The sequence below is a fragment of the Seriola lalandi genome, unplaced genomic scaffold (genome assembly GCF_002814215.2).
Source record: "Seriola lalandi dorsalis isolate HSWRI2012SDOR001 ecotype SW California unplaced genomic scaffold, Sedor1 jcf7180002054240, whole genome shotgun sequence".
NCBI classification, from domain to species: domain Eukaryota; kingdom Metazoa; phylum Chordata; class Actinopteri; order Carangiformes; family Carangidae; genus Seriola; species Seriola lalandi.
In genome coordinates this window covers 39,654-57,069 of record NW_019524793.1, presented here as the reverse complement: position 1 = coordinate 57,069, position 17,416 = coordinate 39,654, and the positions used below count along the sequence as shown (strand labels likewise).

The 17,416-nt window shown below is 37.6% G+C and overlaps 2 protein-coding genes across 2 annotated transcripts in view; one reads left to right on the top strand and one right to left on the bottom strand.

Annotated features, from left to right (window-relative positions):
- LOC111653721 (myosin heavy chain, fast skeletal muscle) overlaps positions 1-6,413 on the bottom strand; it is a 21,630-nt gene extending 15,217 nt beyond the window's left edge. Inside the window, exons 1-23 of the mRNA XM_087173474.1 lie at positions 6,370-6,413; positions 5,845-5,891; positions 5,585-5,640; positions 5,251-5,473; positions 4,943-5,086; positions 4,606-4,762; positions 4,427-4,454; positions 4,230-4,341; positions 4,045-4,137; positions 3,900-3,963; positions 3,672-3,770; positions 3,482-3,585; positions 3,260-3,398; positions 3,043-3,161; positions 2,790-2,939; positions 2,536-2,706; positions 2,131-2,437; positions 1,889-1,959; positions 1,714-1,801; positions 1,510-1,627; positions 1,269-1,392; positions 1,039-1,175; positions 649-904 (exon numbers count right to left, since the gene is read on the bottom strand). Of these exons, the coding sequence (XP_087029600.1) occupies positions 649-904; positions 1,039-1,175; positions 1,269-1,392; positions 1,510-1,627; positions 1,714-1,801; positions 1,889-1,959; positions 2,131-2,437; positions 2,536-2,706; positions 2,790-2,939; positions 3,043-3,161; positions 3,260-3,398; positions 3,482-3,585; positions 3,672-3,770; positions 3,900-3,963; positions 4,045-4,137; positions 4,230-4,341; positions 4,427-4,454; positions 4,606-4,762; positions 4,943-5,086; positions 5,251-5,454 (2,685 nt within the window). The 5' untranslated portion in view covers positions 5,455-5,473; positions 5,585-5,640; positions 5,845-5,891; positions 6,370-6,413. The remainder of the gene's footprint in view (positions 1-648; positions 905-1,038; positions 1,176-1,268; positions 1,393-1,509; positions 1,628-1,713; positions 1,802-1,888; positions 1,960-2,130; positions 2,438-2,535; positions 2,707-2,789; positions 2,940-3,042; positions 3,162-3,259; positions 3,399-3,481; positions 3,586-3,671; positions 3,771-3,899; positions 3,964-4,044; positions 4,138-4,229; positions 4,342-4,426; positions 4,455-4,605; positions 4,763-4,942; positions 5,087-5,250; positions 5,474-5,584; positions 5,641-5,844; positions 5,892-6,369) is intronic.
- A 2,531-nt stretch (positions 6,414-8,944) lies between these two features.
- On the top strand, positions 8,945-16,472 carry xab2 (XPA binding protein 2). Its single transcript, XM_023404393.2, has 19 exons — positions 8,945-9,100; positions 9,475-9,623; positions 9,882-10,005; positions 10,120-10,317; positions 11,102-11,236; positions 11,353-11,517; positions 11,662-11,806; positions 11,911-12,062; positions 12,199-12,318; positions 12,423-12,554; positions 13,139-13,270; positions 13,443-13,556; positions 13,664-13,826; positions 13,944-14,134; positions 14,293-14,415; positions 14,532-14,703; positions 14,934-15,060; positions 15,166-15,275; positions 15,407-16,472. The coding sequence occupies exons 1-19, from the start codon at positions 9,065-9,067 to the stop codon at positions 15,466-15,468; spliced, it is 2,550 nt and encodes an 849-aa protein (XP_023260161.1). The 5' UTR covers positions 8,945-9,064; the 3' UTR covers positions 15,469-16,472.
- The last annotated feature ends 944 nt before the right edge of the window (positions 16,473-17,416 follow it).

Sequence of the window (17,416 nt, the reverse complement as noted above, 5' to 3'; positions counted from 1 at the left end):
ACATCGTCCACTTGCTGTTCCAGCTTTGTCTTGGCCTTGGTCAGAGTGTTGACTTTGTCTTCCTCTGCCTGGAGATCATCCAGTGTTTGCTGGTGGGCCTCTTGGAGTGCCTTCTTCTCCTTGGTCAACTTGGCAATAGACTCATCTTGAGATGCCATCTCCTCTGTGAGGTTTTTCACCTGAAAATTGTATGAAAGGCTCATTTGAATGTCAACCATATATCTAAAAAATGAATGTACATATATTTAAGTTTCGACTTAAATGGACCGAACCTTGTTTTCAGTGGCATGTTTCTCTTTCTCCACTTTAGCCAAGGTGAGCTCCAAGTCATCAATGTCCTTCTTCAGCTCAGAGCATTCATCCTCCAGCTTCCTCTTCTTGGCAGTCAGCTCAGCATTGATCTCCTCTTCATCCTCCAGTCTCTCAGTTGTCTCTTTGAGTTTGGCCTCGAGCTGGATCTTGCTCTTAATGAGCCCTTCACACCTTTCCTCAGCATCTGATAGGTTCTCACCTTCCTATAGTTTGAGCATATATGTGGTATTATTAGTATTTAGACACACACAGAACATCTGACTGAAAAGGATCCGACTGTATATATTTTTTTTTTCAATTTCCCCAATGTCACTTATATTTCTGTTCTCTACTCACAGCTGCTACTTGCAGTTGCAGGTCATTCTTCTCCTGCAGCAGGGAAACCATCTTCTCCTCCAGTTCCTTCTTCTTGGCCAGGGCAGTAGCCAGGTCTGATTGCATCTTCTCATAATTCTCCTTCATCTGTTGGAGCTCCTTCTCAGTCTCAGCACTCTTCAAAAGAGGCTTGATCTTGAAGTACAGGTTCATCCATGGCCAATTTTTCACATTCATGAATGAACGGATATTGTACTGGATGCTGAAGATGGATTCCCTGGAAAACATATTTACAGATATTTTGTCATTTCTACTGCTATGTGATTTCATTGAAATGCTGAGGATAACAACTGAAGAAAAATATCTATATAATTGGACAGTACAGTTTTTAGTAATGTATGATAATTCTACCTCCTCTCCATCATCTTAACAAACTCCTTCCTCATGAGGTATCCTCTGCAGAGAGCCTGAGTCATGGTTACCAATGTAGCCAGTTTGTCATCTCTCATCTCCTCCAGGGCACCCAGCAGACCAGCTTTGAAGAACACCTATGGGTCAAATCAAGGTAATCATAATAAATATTGATACAAAAGGATGACTCCATAAGTAAAAATTTGTGAATATTTTCTGCAAGAATTAACCTTTGTGTGCCCAAACTTGTACTGAGTGTGGTCCACATCAATGGATCCCAGCAGCTTCTCTGAAGCTTTCTTGTTGTCAATGAACTGTCCCTCAGGGATGACACTGGCATTCAATACTTTGTATCTACAAGACAAAATGATATTGTTACTTGTATTTTCCTTTCATATCTTCCTTGTGTTAACCATCACAATGCCTCATCTGAAATGAGCCTGACTTTCATATAATGAAAACTGTAGACACCTCTGCTTGAAGTCACCATAGAGGATTCTGCTGGGGAAGCCCTTTCTGCAGATTCTGATGCCTTCCAGCACACCGTTACACCTCAGTTGGTGGATGACCAAGAAGTTCTCCATAAGACCTGAGAGTAAATGAATAAATTTTAAAATATTTCTTTGTAACACAGTGTAACATAAAATGCAAAAAGCAGGTCTCTGGGCTTCTTACCTGGGGTCTTGGTTTCATTGGGAATCAGGCAACGCACAAAGTGAGGATGAGTGCTCCTCAAGTTGGTCATCAGCTTGCCCAAGTTCTCCTGTGGATCACAATTATAAGATAATAGGTCAAACATTATTTCAAGATGTGAGTTTTAATTGTTATCCAATGATGAAACAATACATACTCTGAAAAGAGCAGACACAGTCTGGAAGGAGCCACCCTTCTTCTTACCAGCCTTCTTTCCACCACCACCAGCTTCAATCAGCAAAAGCAATGTATTAGTCACTCTGTTTTACCAAAAAAGTTTCATCAATGCCACTGAATAATTGCCTTTGTTTTATATGTCCAGATTTACATGAAAACTGCATGTTCTAACCAAGTAACAAAAATTAACTGATTAACAGTTTTGACTGATGAGAGTCTCACCATCAGCGCCAGCATGGGCAGCATACAGAAGAGCAAGCAGTTTGTTTGAAGACTTCTGGTAGAGCTGAACAACTGAGTCGTTCAGGGGGTCCTTGTTCTTGTCCAGCCAGCCACTGATATTGTAGTCCACTGTACCAGCATAGTGCACCAGGGAGAAGTGAGCCTCAGCCTTGCCCTTTGCAGGTTTTGGCTTCTCAAAGGCCTTGGTTTTGCCAAGATGCTGATCATGCAGCTTGTTCTTGAAAGTTGTGTCAGAGGCCTTTGGGAACATGCACTCCTCTTCAAGGATGGAGAAAATGCCCATTGGCTGAGAAGAATTTACATTTCATGTTAAAAAATTAAACTGTGGAAGCAACAATTTACAGATGAAAAAAAAGAATCATGTTTAACTGAGTGGCCACTTACCTTCTCGATAAGCTCAATGCAGGCAGCCAAGTCCATACCAAAGTCAATGAACTCCCATTCAATGCCTTCTTTCTTGTACTCCTCTTGCTCCAAGACAAACATGTGGTGGTTGAAAAACTGTTGCAGTTTCTCATTGGTGAAGTTGATGCAGAGTTGCTCCAAGCTGTTGAACTGTAATCACAGGAATATATTCAAATGCTTTGTTTTATCGTTTTCATATGTAATACTGCTTAGATGTTTTTCTGATCACTCACATCAAAGATCTCAAATCCAGCAATATCCAACACCCCAATGAAGTACTGTCTTGGCTGCTTTGTGTCCAGCATCTCATTGATACGGATGACCATCCACAAGAACATTTTCTCATAGATAGACTTGCACAGAGCGCTAACGGAATTGTTGACCTAAAAACGATTTCACCATTGAAATTTCCTGAGTAATACAGTATATTCATGTGAACATGCAAATATTTTATCATTTTTAAAACATTTAATTTCACTTCATTACCTGTGGAACGGTCTGACCTTTGGTCACCATCTCATTTCCGACCTTGACTCTTGGGTAGCACAGGGCTTTCAGCATATCAGCTGAGTTCAGGCCCAAGAGGTAAGCGATTTTATCAGCCTCTAAAGGAAAGGTGGACAAGAGTGCTAAGTCACATGGACTTGAATAGTATTTTCAGATCAGAAAACTTACATGAGTGTGGTATTATTTTGATTATTACCCTCATTGCCATCAGGTTCAGCCTGCTCCTCACGCTGCTTCTGCTTGAATTTCATGTTGCCATGATGCATCACAGCACCAGTGAGCTTGTAGATGCCCAATTTCTCCTCAGCAGTGAAACCTAAGATGTCAATGGCAGTCTGCAGTGGAAATGAAGTAAAGTTATCAGTAATTGCAACATTTCCCTCATTATACTCTTTATTTAACTAATTTGTCATCTTACATCTGTTGCAATGAACTCCTCCACATCATCAATGCTTTTGACCGTGATTTCACCCTGACTGATCATATGATAGTCATAGGGGTTGGTGCTGATCAGAAGAGCCTCTAGAAGGGCGAACACAAAATTCATGAGGTTTTCTTTTGATACTGTTTGTAGTGTTTTTACAATTTTAAGACATCTTTTAACATACCCAGAAGCTCAGGCTTGTGGCCTGTCATCAGCTGATAGAAGATATGGTAGCTCCTTTCAGCAGACAACTGGAAGGTGACACGTGACTTCTCCAGCAGATCTATGTTTAACAAATCAAAGGCAGACAATATATTCCATGTATAACGTCATCCAACAAATATCAATGAAACCGTTTCCAAACTGGCATCATACCAAAGTGCAAGTTCAAACAAAGTAGACATGGACTTACAAGTTTCAATATCTGCTGAGGACAGTTTGCCACTGGTTCCAAAATGAATTCTGATGAATTTACCCTAAATATATCAGATTTTGGTTAGTATGATACTTGATATGCAGCTCAAAAAACTAATGTTAATTAGCTTATTTTTACTCACAAAACGAGAGGAGTTGTCATTCCTGATAGTCTTGGCATTACCATAAGCCTCCAGCAGAGGGTTGGCTGCAATGATTTGATCTTCCAGGGAACCCTACAAAAAGATATTAGAATATATCTTGTAGATTGTTTACCATGCATAAACAGATAAATCTCTGACTATTTTTTCTGTAAAGACCATTTTACCTGCATCTTTCCAGGTGCTGCATCTGCTTTCTTACCTCCAGTCATTGCAATTGTTGCAAAGTACTGGATGACACGCTTGGTGTTGACAGTCTTTCCTGCACCAGATTCTCCCCTAGGAGAAGGGAGGGATATCTTGAGTTTTTTTTTTCATATCTGTAATCTGTAATATTATTCTGTTAATTTAATTTATTACTCACGTGATGAGGATAGACTGGTTCTCACGGTCTGAAATGAACAAATACATTAGATAATATTAGATACATTAACAACATCAAATCAAATAAATATATATGGTTGTAATAGAGACATATTTCATGTCATATCTGCTGTGTCTCATTTAGTGTGTCATGTGTCCTCCTTAAATAAAATATCTTACCAGTGAGCATGGCCTGATAGGCATTGTCAGAGATGGAGAAGATGTGGGGTGGAGCCTCAATCCTCTTCTTGCCTCTGTATGCATTCACAACAATAGCATCATACACAGGAAGCCACTTGTATGGGTTCACGACGACACAGAACAGGCCAGAGTATGTCTGGAAAAGAGAGGAGAGTGCACTCTGAAATTCATTGCATCTATATTCAACATTTACACCATTTCAGTTTAAACTTCATTTTGAGTAGTAATGTGGAGAAAACAAACCACGACTAGAAAAAGGTTGTTTATTGTTGATCTGTATCCATTCACTGATCTAAATGTTAAGTTACACACTTACGTAGATCATCCATGATGCATAACGATCTTTGAGGTTATACAACACGCAAGGCTCATTGAGGTGGGTCATCATGGCCATGTCCTCAATTTTGTCAAACTTTGGAGGATTCATGGGATGAATGTCGTCCTCTTTTACAGTGACTGTCTGAATAGGAAATAGAGTTCATACATTTTCTTTTACAAAGATATTTCATACAAAGTTTTATCAATTCAATGACATCAACTTTTACAGTTAAAGTCTGTGAATGAAACAGGTGGACAAAAATGCATTTTAATATAGTATTTCAAATTGTGTAATTATTCACCTACCTTTCCTGTAACTGTGTCAACTGTGGCTTTGCCACCGTCTTTCTTCGTAAGTTTACCCTTGAGGTACATCTCATCAGCATCAACCACAAAGAAGGCTGTTTTGGCATCAAAAGGAGTGTTTTGTGCCTCAATCCTCTCTCTCTCTGGCTTCCGGAGGTAGATGGCCGCCGGGCCATATTGCTCCATTTCTGCATCTGTGCTCATGGTGGCACTTTAGTCGAGACTGAAAAAATGAGAGTCCACGATAGTTAACATATCAACATGAAATCTCTGTGGTGTATTTTCCATCTGATATTGGAGATTTCATGCGTTTTTTTATGGTGACAGCTTATACCTCAGCTCGTTTCAAAAAAGAATGAGCGGTGTAGTCTCTGGAGGAGTCTCAAGATGCTATGAAAAGATAATTAAACATGAACACATAAAGTTTAGTTGGTTTTTCATTTAAATTTAGTTGTGGAAATTCAATCAATTTAAGAACATTTAGATGAGACTGAGAAGGTGGAAGTTCAAACGAGTCTATAATTGTGTTGAATTATTTTAGTAGTGTTCGTATTTTAATATTATGGAGATTGTTCTATTGCAGAAATGTCTTACCTCCGTATGTGAACTGAGTGGCACAGTTGTGTTGTTGCCCAAGGATGCTTTTCAAGAGAGATTGAGATGGTCATTGAATAGGACACAAAATTAAAACATTTTACACTGCCTAGCAGTTACACTACTTAAATTTTAACATATTTGTGGAAGCTTTTATGGCTCAATAAGCCTTTACAATTAACTCTGTTATGTGAGTACCTATACCACCATCAAGACCATTTTCATAGCCTCATCAGTGAATCCAAAGTGTTTTTATATTTCAAAGAACATCAAATTACAGATTCATTGCAAAGCTTTTCTAGGTTAAGAGTAGTTGAACTCTTAAGAGTAGTTGCCAAATTTGTTTATAAGTATAAATAAATATTTGTAAATAATATCTTTGATTAAAAATATTATCTCTTAAAGATTACTTGACATGAAAAACATAACAAACAGAGTCAGTTAGATAACAAAGAGTCATGCAACATTTATGAAATATTAAGTAAAATAGAATTTGAGAAGTGTAAAGACACACAAAGCACTAACCTGTGTGGGATGCCTTTCAGTTCTCAGAGGAGTCTGAAGCTACTTCTTATATAGACGCTGGAACTGCCTGGTCAGCAGCAGCCTGCCTCTCAATTTGGTCAAACATCCCTGTCATCTTAAGACCCATCTTGTGACATTGCAGGTTTAGTAGGCTTTTTTTGTGTGTAAGATATAACATTGCTTAATTTTTGAAACAATATTAAAACAAGACAACTGAAAAATGTTAAATCACTCCAGTAAGCCAAGATAAGAATTTTAGTACAATTTTAATAAGACTGAAAATTAAAAGGTAGAAACTAAGCTAATAGAAAAGGTTCAAATTGTATTATATCATTAGATACTGTACATTTTATTCTCTCATATTTTATGTATGGTACACAATAAGATCAAAACATAATTCATTTTACAAATAAAGATTTAAATAATCTATTATTGGAGTTGTGCCTTCACATCCCTTTTTTAATGCATAAACTGTTTGCTCTTAGTAAGATACACTTAAATGTCATTGGTATTGAGTGTCAGTGTCAGCATGTCCACATTTCAGATCTCTGAAATACATTAAAACTGAGTATCATGGAGATTTTATGAGTATCGCCAATATCTGTAAAATAACACTTATCTTTGCTACTTTATATCCCTCACACATGATACATTAATTTTGAAGAGAATGCCATGTGACATTATTATCATGCAGTGAGTTTCATAGAGAAGCATTGGATTTAACTTTCTTTCTGCTTACAAAATGTAGGAGTGATGGTAATAAAGTATGTCCCAAAATAGTTGCTGTGCAATAGACACCCTGGTTTTTGAACCACTAATTTGCTCCAATAAATAATTTACTCATATAAATTTAGATTCTGACTAACTTGAGAGGGATTTCATCGTTTTATAATGAGATGTTGTCTGTACTTACCCTTGCAATGAAACATGCTCATAGCCAGGTTTGGAACTTAATTTTGGAGAAGCACCCAAGTGGTGCTGGTATACAGTTGCAGGCCATTGGCACATCTCATATTCCTCTAATAAAATTGAATGTAAGGCCTTTTCCATGAAGTTCAAGTGGTATGACACCTTGCCTTAAAAGGACAAGAAAGATGTTTGCCAACCAGGCTGAGATAAGACCTATATTAAGTCCTGCTTGGATATCAAAGCTCTTTATCCTGGTGCCACATTTGATTCTAAGGATGTTGTTGGTGTTATGGAAACTCAGTGTCCTTGAAAAACTATGCAACTCTGGTTTTCAGACATTGCTGGCATTGGCTCCATAATAAAATTGCCTACATAACTGTGAAAATAACAATTCTCCAAATGTCTTTTGCATCTATTAACATTGAATTACACAATAGTTTTAATTTCATTTTTATAACTTAATATTCAACCTTGTAACTATAAACTGTAAACTTACCAAACCTTTTAGAAATTTACCATAGTATTTATTTTACATATTCGCATCCCTTTTACTCAAATAGATACAATTATCTGTGATTTGCAAGACTTGCTGCAGCACACTTGAACTGTTCACAGTTGGCTTATTCATTTATATTTAAACAATAATAATAATTACATCTCATGTATCCTAATAATATAGACAAACATTTCACCCTTGCAGGGGTGAAACGTGGGGGACAGGGGCACTATGTTGAAATATATGAATATAGTGAGATTCATTTATTAGAAAAAAAACAGCACTTCAATAATTAAAACATTTTGCATTCTTCTGTGTGTTCATAAGGGCATTGGGAAAATAATAGCCAAGATTATTGTTTTTACAGTGGCAATTATGTTGCATTTTGTAGTTCTTTCAAGATCATGTAGTGTTATTATGGCTCAGATACAGTGGCTGTCATTTGAGCCGTAATAACCTGCTGCTTAGATTTGCACTGTGCACATTTCAGCTGAACAAGCATTTCTCTTGTGCAGTAAAAGAAGCAGTCATCAGCAGAGCTTACCATGAGTTAAAGACAAATATGTATCTCATTTGTGATTAGTAGTAGAAGATTTCAATTGCGGAATTCTGCTCACACTCCAGGTTATCACTTTCTCTAACAGTTAAAACTACAGTCATTCCAGTATCAGTCATTATGGTGTATGATATACAGTACAATACCAGAAATTTCTCTTCTACATGTTCCAGTCAGTTATTATTACATTGTAAACATATAAATGAATGCATTTGCAGTATTTGTATTACTGTATGTTTCACATTTATATATGTGTATATGTCTCTCTCTCTCTCTCTCTATATATATATATATATATATATATATATATGGCCTGTTGTAAAATGATTTCTGCCAGCAGGTACGTACAGCCAACTTACTCTCCATGAATGAAAAGTTAATATTACCTGTGGTAAGGTGACACAACATAATTTAAAAGAGAGCCTTTGTAAATGTCACATAAAGCACACGTTAGATATTTGATCCGAGATCCATTTTATGGGCATAACATTTTAGAGTATTAAAAAACATTGTCTGTCAGGGCTTACTAACTGAGCATTACTTCCGGACTACAAACATTTTGACGTTTGTAGTTTTTATCCATTGTTACGTGCTGGCGTAGTCTGTGACGAAGCCGGAAACTACCACCGAGGATTACACGCTTTGAAAAGTCAGCAACCTAGTGTTAGCTAAAGTTAGCATTACTTATTATCTGCAAAGGCCATTCTACTGTACCATTCACTCTCTAGGAAGAAATGCCATCCTTAAACGGAAAAACTGATGTTGTGTTTGTAAGTCATACCATACAGTATACTGCTACCTATCATTGTTTGACCGGAACTGTGAAGTGTTAGCTAGCTAATTTTACTGTCTGTGTGTTTAACTGCCGAAGTTGTTGTGATTAATAAACTAGGAAGAATTTTGTAGTTAGACAAGCTTGGCTTCTAAATTGTTAAAGTAGTTAAAATCTGAACTCACAAAAATTATAGTTAATCTGTCAATGGTTAATTTAATTTAGAATGAACATTGTTAACGTTGCAGTAAAGTTACGCTATCGCGCTAATGTTAGCTTTAGCAGGCACAGTGTTAACTCTTTCAAAAGTTAATACTACTGAGCTTGAGTTGTGTTTGACGTGTTTTGTGCTGTGATTTCCGGCTATGTCAGGAGGACGATGATCTGCCTTATGAAGAGGAGATCATCAGGAACCCATACTCAGTCAAGTGCTGGATGCGTTACATCGAATTCAAACAGAACGGACCCAAATCCACCCTGAACATGATATATGAGCGGGCTCTTAAAGAGTTGCCTGGCAGGTAACTAACAAACAGGGGGTGTTTAGAGTGTTTTATTTATACTTTACTTAAATACGAGTAATTCGGTGATAAAAATTGGAAATTTGTCAAACATTGTCACTGTTTAAAATGTAACTAACATTGTTGTGCATTGTTAAAAGAAGTAGATAAGTATTTAGGTGGTAGTGTCAAAATGGCCATATCATTTTTAAGACCTTGCACTAAACTATTTGCTTATGGTTTAACTCTTTTTAACAACAATTGTCCCTTTATTTACAGCTATAAACTGTGGTACAGTTATCTGAGAGAGAGACGGAAACAAGTCAAAGGAAAATGTATCACTGAAACAGCCTATGAGGAGGTCAATAATTGCCATGAAAGGGCACTGGTATTCATGCACAAGGTAATACTTCCTATAAAACTCCATGCTGAACATATTTACAGTAAAAACATGCTATTATACTATGGTCTGTGGAAGTTGTGATTGAAACTAATTATCTGTTTTTACTTAAACTAGATGCCTAGAATATGGCTAGATTACTGCCAGTTCCTTGTGTCTCAATGCAAGATCACGAGAAGTCGGCGAACATTTGACCGTGCACTCAGAGCTCTTCCTGTCACTCAGCACCCACGCATCTGGCCTCTGTATCTCCGCTTTGTTCGTAACCTGCCCCTGCCTGAGACAGCTATCCGGGTGTATCGCAGGTACCTTAAGGTGAGAACATAGTACACAAATCAGTTCCTTTCAGCAGTTGTCATTTAGGATGTCACGCACAAAGATTACTGATAAGTGTATTTGCACACTTTCACTGGCATCATAAGGAAATGGATGTGATACAGCAGGATGTCATATTATGGAACAACTGGTCTGAATTAGGGCTGCACAATTAATTGAAATTTAATTGAAATCGCAATATGGGCAAGTGCAATATCCAAATCGCAGGAACTGCAACTTTTTTGATAATGTTAAATGTGTCACAACATACCATAAATAAGCATTGTAATGCTAGAGAGATGCTTCAGCCTGCAAATCATATTCTCCATATGTAACCGGACATGCTTGTTTGGTACAAAAATCACATTCCCATCATTTTTAATTTAAATTAAATTAAAATGAAAAAATTACCATTCCAACTGAAATCATGACTCATATTGCAATGTATGTTGTAAACATTTTCTGTAAGTGTTTAAAGATTCTTAGCCAAGTGAAAGGCTACTGGATTTGCTGTTTTAGTCTGGAGGATGTTTTGCTAAAAATAACCAAAAAAAACTGAAAGGCTTCAACATCATACTATATAGAACTCCTAACGTTGATTAAGAGTTAATACATTTCCTAATAATCATATTCACTCATCAAACTAGGATTATTGTTTATGGGTGAAATTGCTATTTGAAAGGAAAGCCAACATTAAATCATGAAGTTAAAATTTGTAGTAAAAAAATTTCTACATGAATGAAAATTTCATTAAAATGTGCTGTTTGCGCTCTGTACCATGTAGCTTTCTCCAGAAAATGCAGAGGAATACATAGACTACTTACGTTCTGTTGGCCGCTTGGATGAAGCAGCTTTGAGACTAGCAGCTGTTGTCAATGATGAAAGCTTTGTGTCCAAAGAGGGCAAATCCAACTATCAAGTAAGATTTTATTCTCATCCCAAGCACCTCCCAATGTGCCTTGTTTGTTTTTTTGTTTTTAAAGCTGAAGAGGAAAATTGATAGATCAGTATTTTACTTTTTTGTTTATTGGACAGCTGTGGCATGAGCTGTGCGACCTGATCTCCCAGAACCCTGATAAGGTGACCTCTCTGAATGTGGGAGCCATCATCCGAGGAGGCCTCACTCGCTTCACAGACCAACTTGGAAAACTTTGGTGCTCTTTGGCTGACTATTACATCAGGAGTGGCCACTTTGAGAAAGTGTGTTTCCTCTAAATAGCTTCCATTTTCATTCATAACATAAAGCACTTAACATATTGAAAATTGTTTATCCAAAATACTGCTATGCTTTATATTAAACTTATGAATTTGATTGAGTTGAGTTATTTGTCTTTGCTTTCTCAGGCCCGCGATGTGTATGAGGAGGCCATCCTTACAGTGGTAACAGTAAGGGATTTCACACAAGTGTTTGACAGTTATGCCCAGTTTGAGGAGAGCATGATTGCTGCCAAGATGGAGACCACTGCTGAGATGGGGCAGGATGAAGATGGTGTGTTTGGATTCATTAATATTAATATACATTCTGTATGTGTACACTTGTTGCTTTCACTTCATTTCTCATGTATGCTGTACTCTTTGTTCCTCTCCTCCCAGATGACATAGACCTGGAGCTCAGACTGGCCCGCTTTGAGCAGCTGATAGCGCGGCGGCCCCTCCTCTTGAACAGTGTACTGCTGAGACAGAACCCTCATAATGTCCATGAGTGGCACAAGCGGGTAAAGTTGTATGAGGGCAATCCACGGCAGGTGAGTTTTAAGTCTTTTTCTACATATAGTTTAGACGGGGTACACACAATTCATAGTGGTAACAAACACCAAATAGGTAACACTGCCTTTATGTAGTACATTACTAATGAATCCATGCTCACCATGTTCTCAACAGATTATCAACACTTATACTGAAGCAGTACAGACTGTGGATCCAATGAAGGCCACAGGGAAGCCTCACTCTCTCTGGGTTTCCTTTGCAAAATTCTATGAGGAAAATGAGCAGCTGGATGATGTAAGTCATGGAGGTCTTCCCACAGGGATTCTCAAACTTTTTGCACTTCAGATCAGATGTGTTTCTGTATTCTTGATATGTCTTATATTTACTGACTCACTCAGGCCAGGACAATATTTGAGAAGGCTACCAAGGTGAACTACAAGCAGGTAGATGACCTTGCTGCAGTGTGGTGTGAATATGGAGAGATGGAGCTTCGCCACGAGAACTATGAACAGGCACTGCGCATACTGAGGGTGAGACATTTGTATCACATCTGCAGGCATTATTATGAGAGCAGTAGGTAAAATAGTAGCACCATTTATAACCGATGTTTGGTAACATCTAGTGGCAGGACCTAGAAACTACAACAATATTAGAAAACTAATGTTTTTAGGAGCATGTTTTCAAACTGAACACCTTAGTACTGATACAGTTGACTATAGATAAAGCCTACTACTACATATTGTAATAATCTTTAATCTAGAAGTTTTGCATGATGGTTGCTTTGTCTTTAGCTCTCTCCACCTTTCAGACATTGTACAGATGTTCACTTGCTTTTCGGTGAAACAAAACCCAAGTGCATAGTGCACACTGGGTAGTTTATGACCCTAGGAGATTAAAGCATTTACTAGAAAATATATTTGGGGCAGCTCTGCTTGTTTAGAGATTTTGTAATCTCAACAAAGAAATGAATGATAATGATAAACAATTCCATGTCCCTGCACATAAATTATGGGAAATTTGAGAAATGAGTGAAATGTGCCTGATTGTACCTTTTTAAACATATGAATCCTCTCAATTTTTGTAAAAATGCTTTTCTTCAATGATTTGACTATAGAAAGCTACTGCCATCCCATCCAAGAAAGCAGAGTACTTTGATGCATCTGAGCCAGTCCAGAACAGAGTGTACAAGTCTTTGAAGGTCTGGTCTATGCTGGCAGACTTGGAGGAGAGTCTTGGCACCTTCCAGGTATGTTCACTACACGTCTAAGTTTCCAGTATATTATATGAGCCAACAAAGTGCAGTAGGTTTAAAGCATATGGCAGATAAACTCTGAGTTATTAATCAGTGGTCTGAGAATCGCTATCTCTTCGTTGATGTTTAATGTAATTCTTTCTCCATCCTTTTTTTTTCTCCTCAGTCTACAAAAGCAGTGTATGACCGCATTATTGACCTCCGCATCGCAACGCCACAGATCATTATCAATTATGCCATGTTCCTTGAAGAGCACAACTACTTTGAAGAAAGCTTCAAAGTAATAACATGCCGCTAATTAACTAAACCCACATTTACTTTCAGTGCCTATTCTGTCCCAGAACCCTTTTAATGAATTCTTTAATGTCTTTGTTAACACCTTTTTAGGCATATGAGCGTGGTATCGCTCTCTTCAGGTGGCCCAATGTGTATGACATCTGGAACACTTACCTCACCAAGTTCATTGATCGATATGGGGGCAAAAAGCTGGAGAGAGCGAGAGATTTATTTGAACAAGCGCTGGATGGCTGCCCCGCCAAGTTTGCCAAGAGTAAGTAGCTTTATTAAAATGACATTGACAACTCTTGTATATTCAACATTATTATTATTGTTTTCTTTTAAATAAAATACACTGAAATCAAATGTACTGCAATGCCTTGCTTTTCAGCAATTTACCTGTTGTATGCCAAATTGGAGGAGGAGTATGGGTTGGCACGACACGCCATGGCTGTCTATGAAAGAGCAACACAGGCAGTAGAAACTGAGGAGAGACATCACATGTTCAATATCTACATCAAGAGAGCAGCTGAAATTTATGGAGTTACCTATACCAGAGCAATTTACCAAAAAGCTATTGAGGTATGGTAGCATTGTTTTGTGCTCTCCGTGATCAAATGAAAATCCCTATGCTGCCTTCTTTAATAACCCTTTTTTCTGAAAAATTGATAAAGAATAACACATACATTGTGTTCAGTTGTTTTATTCAAATCTGATATGTACTTTTTGTATTTATCTAGGTCCTTCCTGATGAGCATGCGAGGGATATGTGTCAGCGATTTGCTGACATGGAGAGTAAACTGGGTGAGATTGATCGGGCCAGAGCAATCTACTCCTACTGCTCCCAGATCTGTGACCCAAGGGTGAGCTAAACCACCTCCAGCCATTAGCTTTATCTGAATAAAATAACACATATCCATCAGTGATGTATAAATACTTCATAATTGCTCTTAACTTATTTATGAACTTGATCTTTCAGGTGACAGCTAATTTCTGGCAGACCTGGAAAGAATTTGAGATCCGCCATGGTAATGAGGACACCATTAGAGAAATGCTGAGGATCAAACGCAGTGTCCAGGCCACATACAACACCCAGGTCAACTTTATGTCCTCTCAGATGCTGAAGGCCACAACAAGTGCCACAGGCACTGGTGAGTAAGCTTGTACTAGCTTGTTAGTCTCTGACAAAAATTTTCTTCACTAGGCTGGTACCATGAATGCACCGTATGGGATGTTAGGGGAATGTTTGAATTATATTGATAAAATCCTGAGGTTACACACCAGAACAGCACAAGAGTTAATGTAGTAATATCTTTTCTAATGTTTCTGTGTTTGTCCATCCATTTTTTATCATGTGACCATGTTTTGATTGTGTATTCAGTGTCAGATCTTGCTCCAGGCCAAATGGGAATTGATGACATGAAGATGTTGGAGCAGAAAGCACAGCAGCTTGCTGCAGAAGCTGAACAGGACAAACCCAAGCCCAAAGAGAAGATTCTCTTTGTTAGGTTTGTTGTTCATCTTTTCACTTCATCGAGAAGTATCTTTATTAAAATGGACTACATCCTCCAAAGGAATCACTTAAGTCATATTTTCCTCATCTGCTTATGCAGGAGTGATACTTCTCGCAGTGAGTTGGCTGAGCTTTCCAAACAAGCCAATCCTGATGAGATTGACATTGATGATGATGACGAGGATGAAGATGATGACCAAGGACCGGAGGGTGAGTGATAGACAGGCCTGGCCTCAGCAGCAAAACTGAAAAAAATTTGTACTTGTTTAAACATTCAGGCATACATGTTTTACTCATGACAATTCATGTACTAATTGTCTTCCTTTCATGGCCTTTTACAGAGGTGCAGCTTGAGCAGAAGAGTGTCCCCACAGCTGTCTTTGGAGGCCTTAAAGATGACTGAAATATAACTTACTCACTGAAAATCATCATTCATCGTCATTGAATAGGCTTCATTTTTAAAATTTGTGTAGCTGTACAGTTGTGTACACTCTATTTTAATAGAATGTGATGAGTGACACAGTGAGAATAGCAGTGTTTTCCTTGTAGATTTCTATAGTTTGGTATAGAAAGATATGAACCTGCTCGTTTTGCCCACATGGTGTCAGTCTTTATCAAGTATGAGGCTCAAGCTAATTGTGCAATTGAGCTATTTTCTATAATGAAATACTTTATGTGGTTACATGATAACTAACTGGTCTATTATAGTCTGACTTTGTTTCCAAATTCCATTTTGTAAAATAATTAACAGTGAAAACTCTTTTGTACACTTAATAAATGCATAGATCTCTCTCTGACAGGAAGCTCTGCCCTAGAAAACATGGGGGAGGAGCACAGTTTGTTCAACAGGGAGCATTCATTTGAAAGTGTAGCTGAGCATTCAAGCCTCACACTGTTGGCTTGAGGATCACTAGTCTTGCAAAGCCCATTGTTTCTGAAAAGGTTTCATAACTTGTATACATATGTCACAATCCAATTATTAAATTCATGCTTTAGTTGTACATTTATTATGTATTACTCAAGGAACAGTTTCTACAACTGATTCAATAAGGAAGGTTGTGCAAAACTTTGAAAAGAACTCATGGTTAACTAAACCAATAAATACAGTTGCAGGAGTTTACTTGTCTCACTGGTCACTTTTGAGGCTATAGGTAATAATGCTTTGGAAAGGACTTTCAGTCTGCCTTCTTGAGGGTCTACTTGTGACCCAATACAGTATTACAGCTTTTGGTATACAACAACAATATTGAAAGTTTTCTTATTACCACACTGCAAAGTGTTGTATTGTTTGTGAATTATGCACCTGTAATTCTGGCTGTGTCAAGCTCGTCTCTTTGAATCTCTGAAACTTTATATACAATGTCTTGAAAACACATTCATAATAAAAGTGGACTTGCATATGTTAAATATGGTGATTTATCTCACAGAGGAAAGTCTGCCCTTGAAAACACAGGGCAAGCGTTTAAAGGAACATTTACCTGAAACAGGAGCTAAGCATCAAAGTCTCACATTGTTGATGCTACATTGGCTATATAGTCTTGCAAAAGTTCATGATTCAACAATACATGTGCAACCCATGTATGCTGGAAGATTTACTTAAGGGATTTATAGGGTGTAAAACTACTTCAGTGTTTGATGGAAAAAATCTTTATGCTTTTAATTGTTGCAACCCCATCATAAGAGTTAAATTGATTGAAAACTACTGACTAGGAAGAAATTTTTTTCTTTCATTATTAGATTAACATAGTTGAGAGGTAATCCTCTTACAAAGTTACTGCAGTGGGGCGCATGGAACTTGGAACTTTGAGCAACATCATGTGATGAGTCACTCTTGAGATTTCTGTTTTCCAATGTGGATGGTGCTACTGGAAATAATACTTCAAAAACAATTGGAAAGAAACTGTCTAGAATCTGAAAAATTGGAAGCAAACAACTCAACTATTTTCCCAAATATAAAATCCTTTTTTTCCTGCATAGATTTAATATGTTTACTCTACTCCTGCCAGTGCAGCTTTTTTATACTACAGGCAGCTTAAAAGGCAATAAGCTATATAAACAAACTGACCATATCTGCATGTATTTGTTGTCACTGCTGATCTTTACCAGACAGTAACTCAATAATTGGAAATTGATATGATTATGAAATTTTTACTCTAGTATATAAAAGCTAATATAATTGCATAAATCAATAATGTGATGCTTCAGTGATCAGTGTTTTTCATCTACAAGATCTCAGTTGTGAGGGTACAACCCTGAGGGGATTTTGCCCACTACAGCAAGGCTGATGCATTTAAAAAGGTAAATGTACTTGTCATGCCACTACATTTATCTAACATATACAGTTGCTAGTT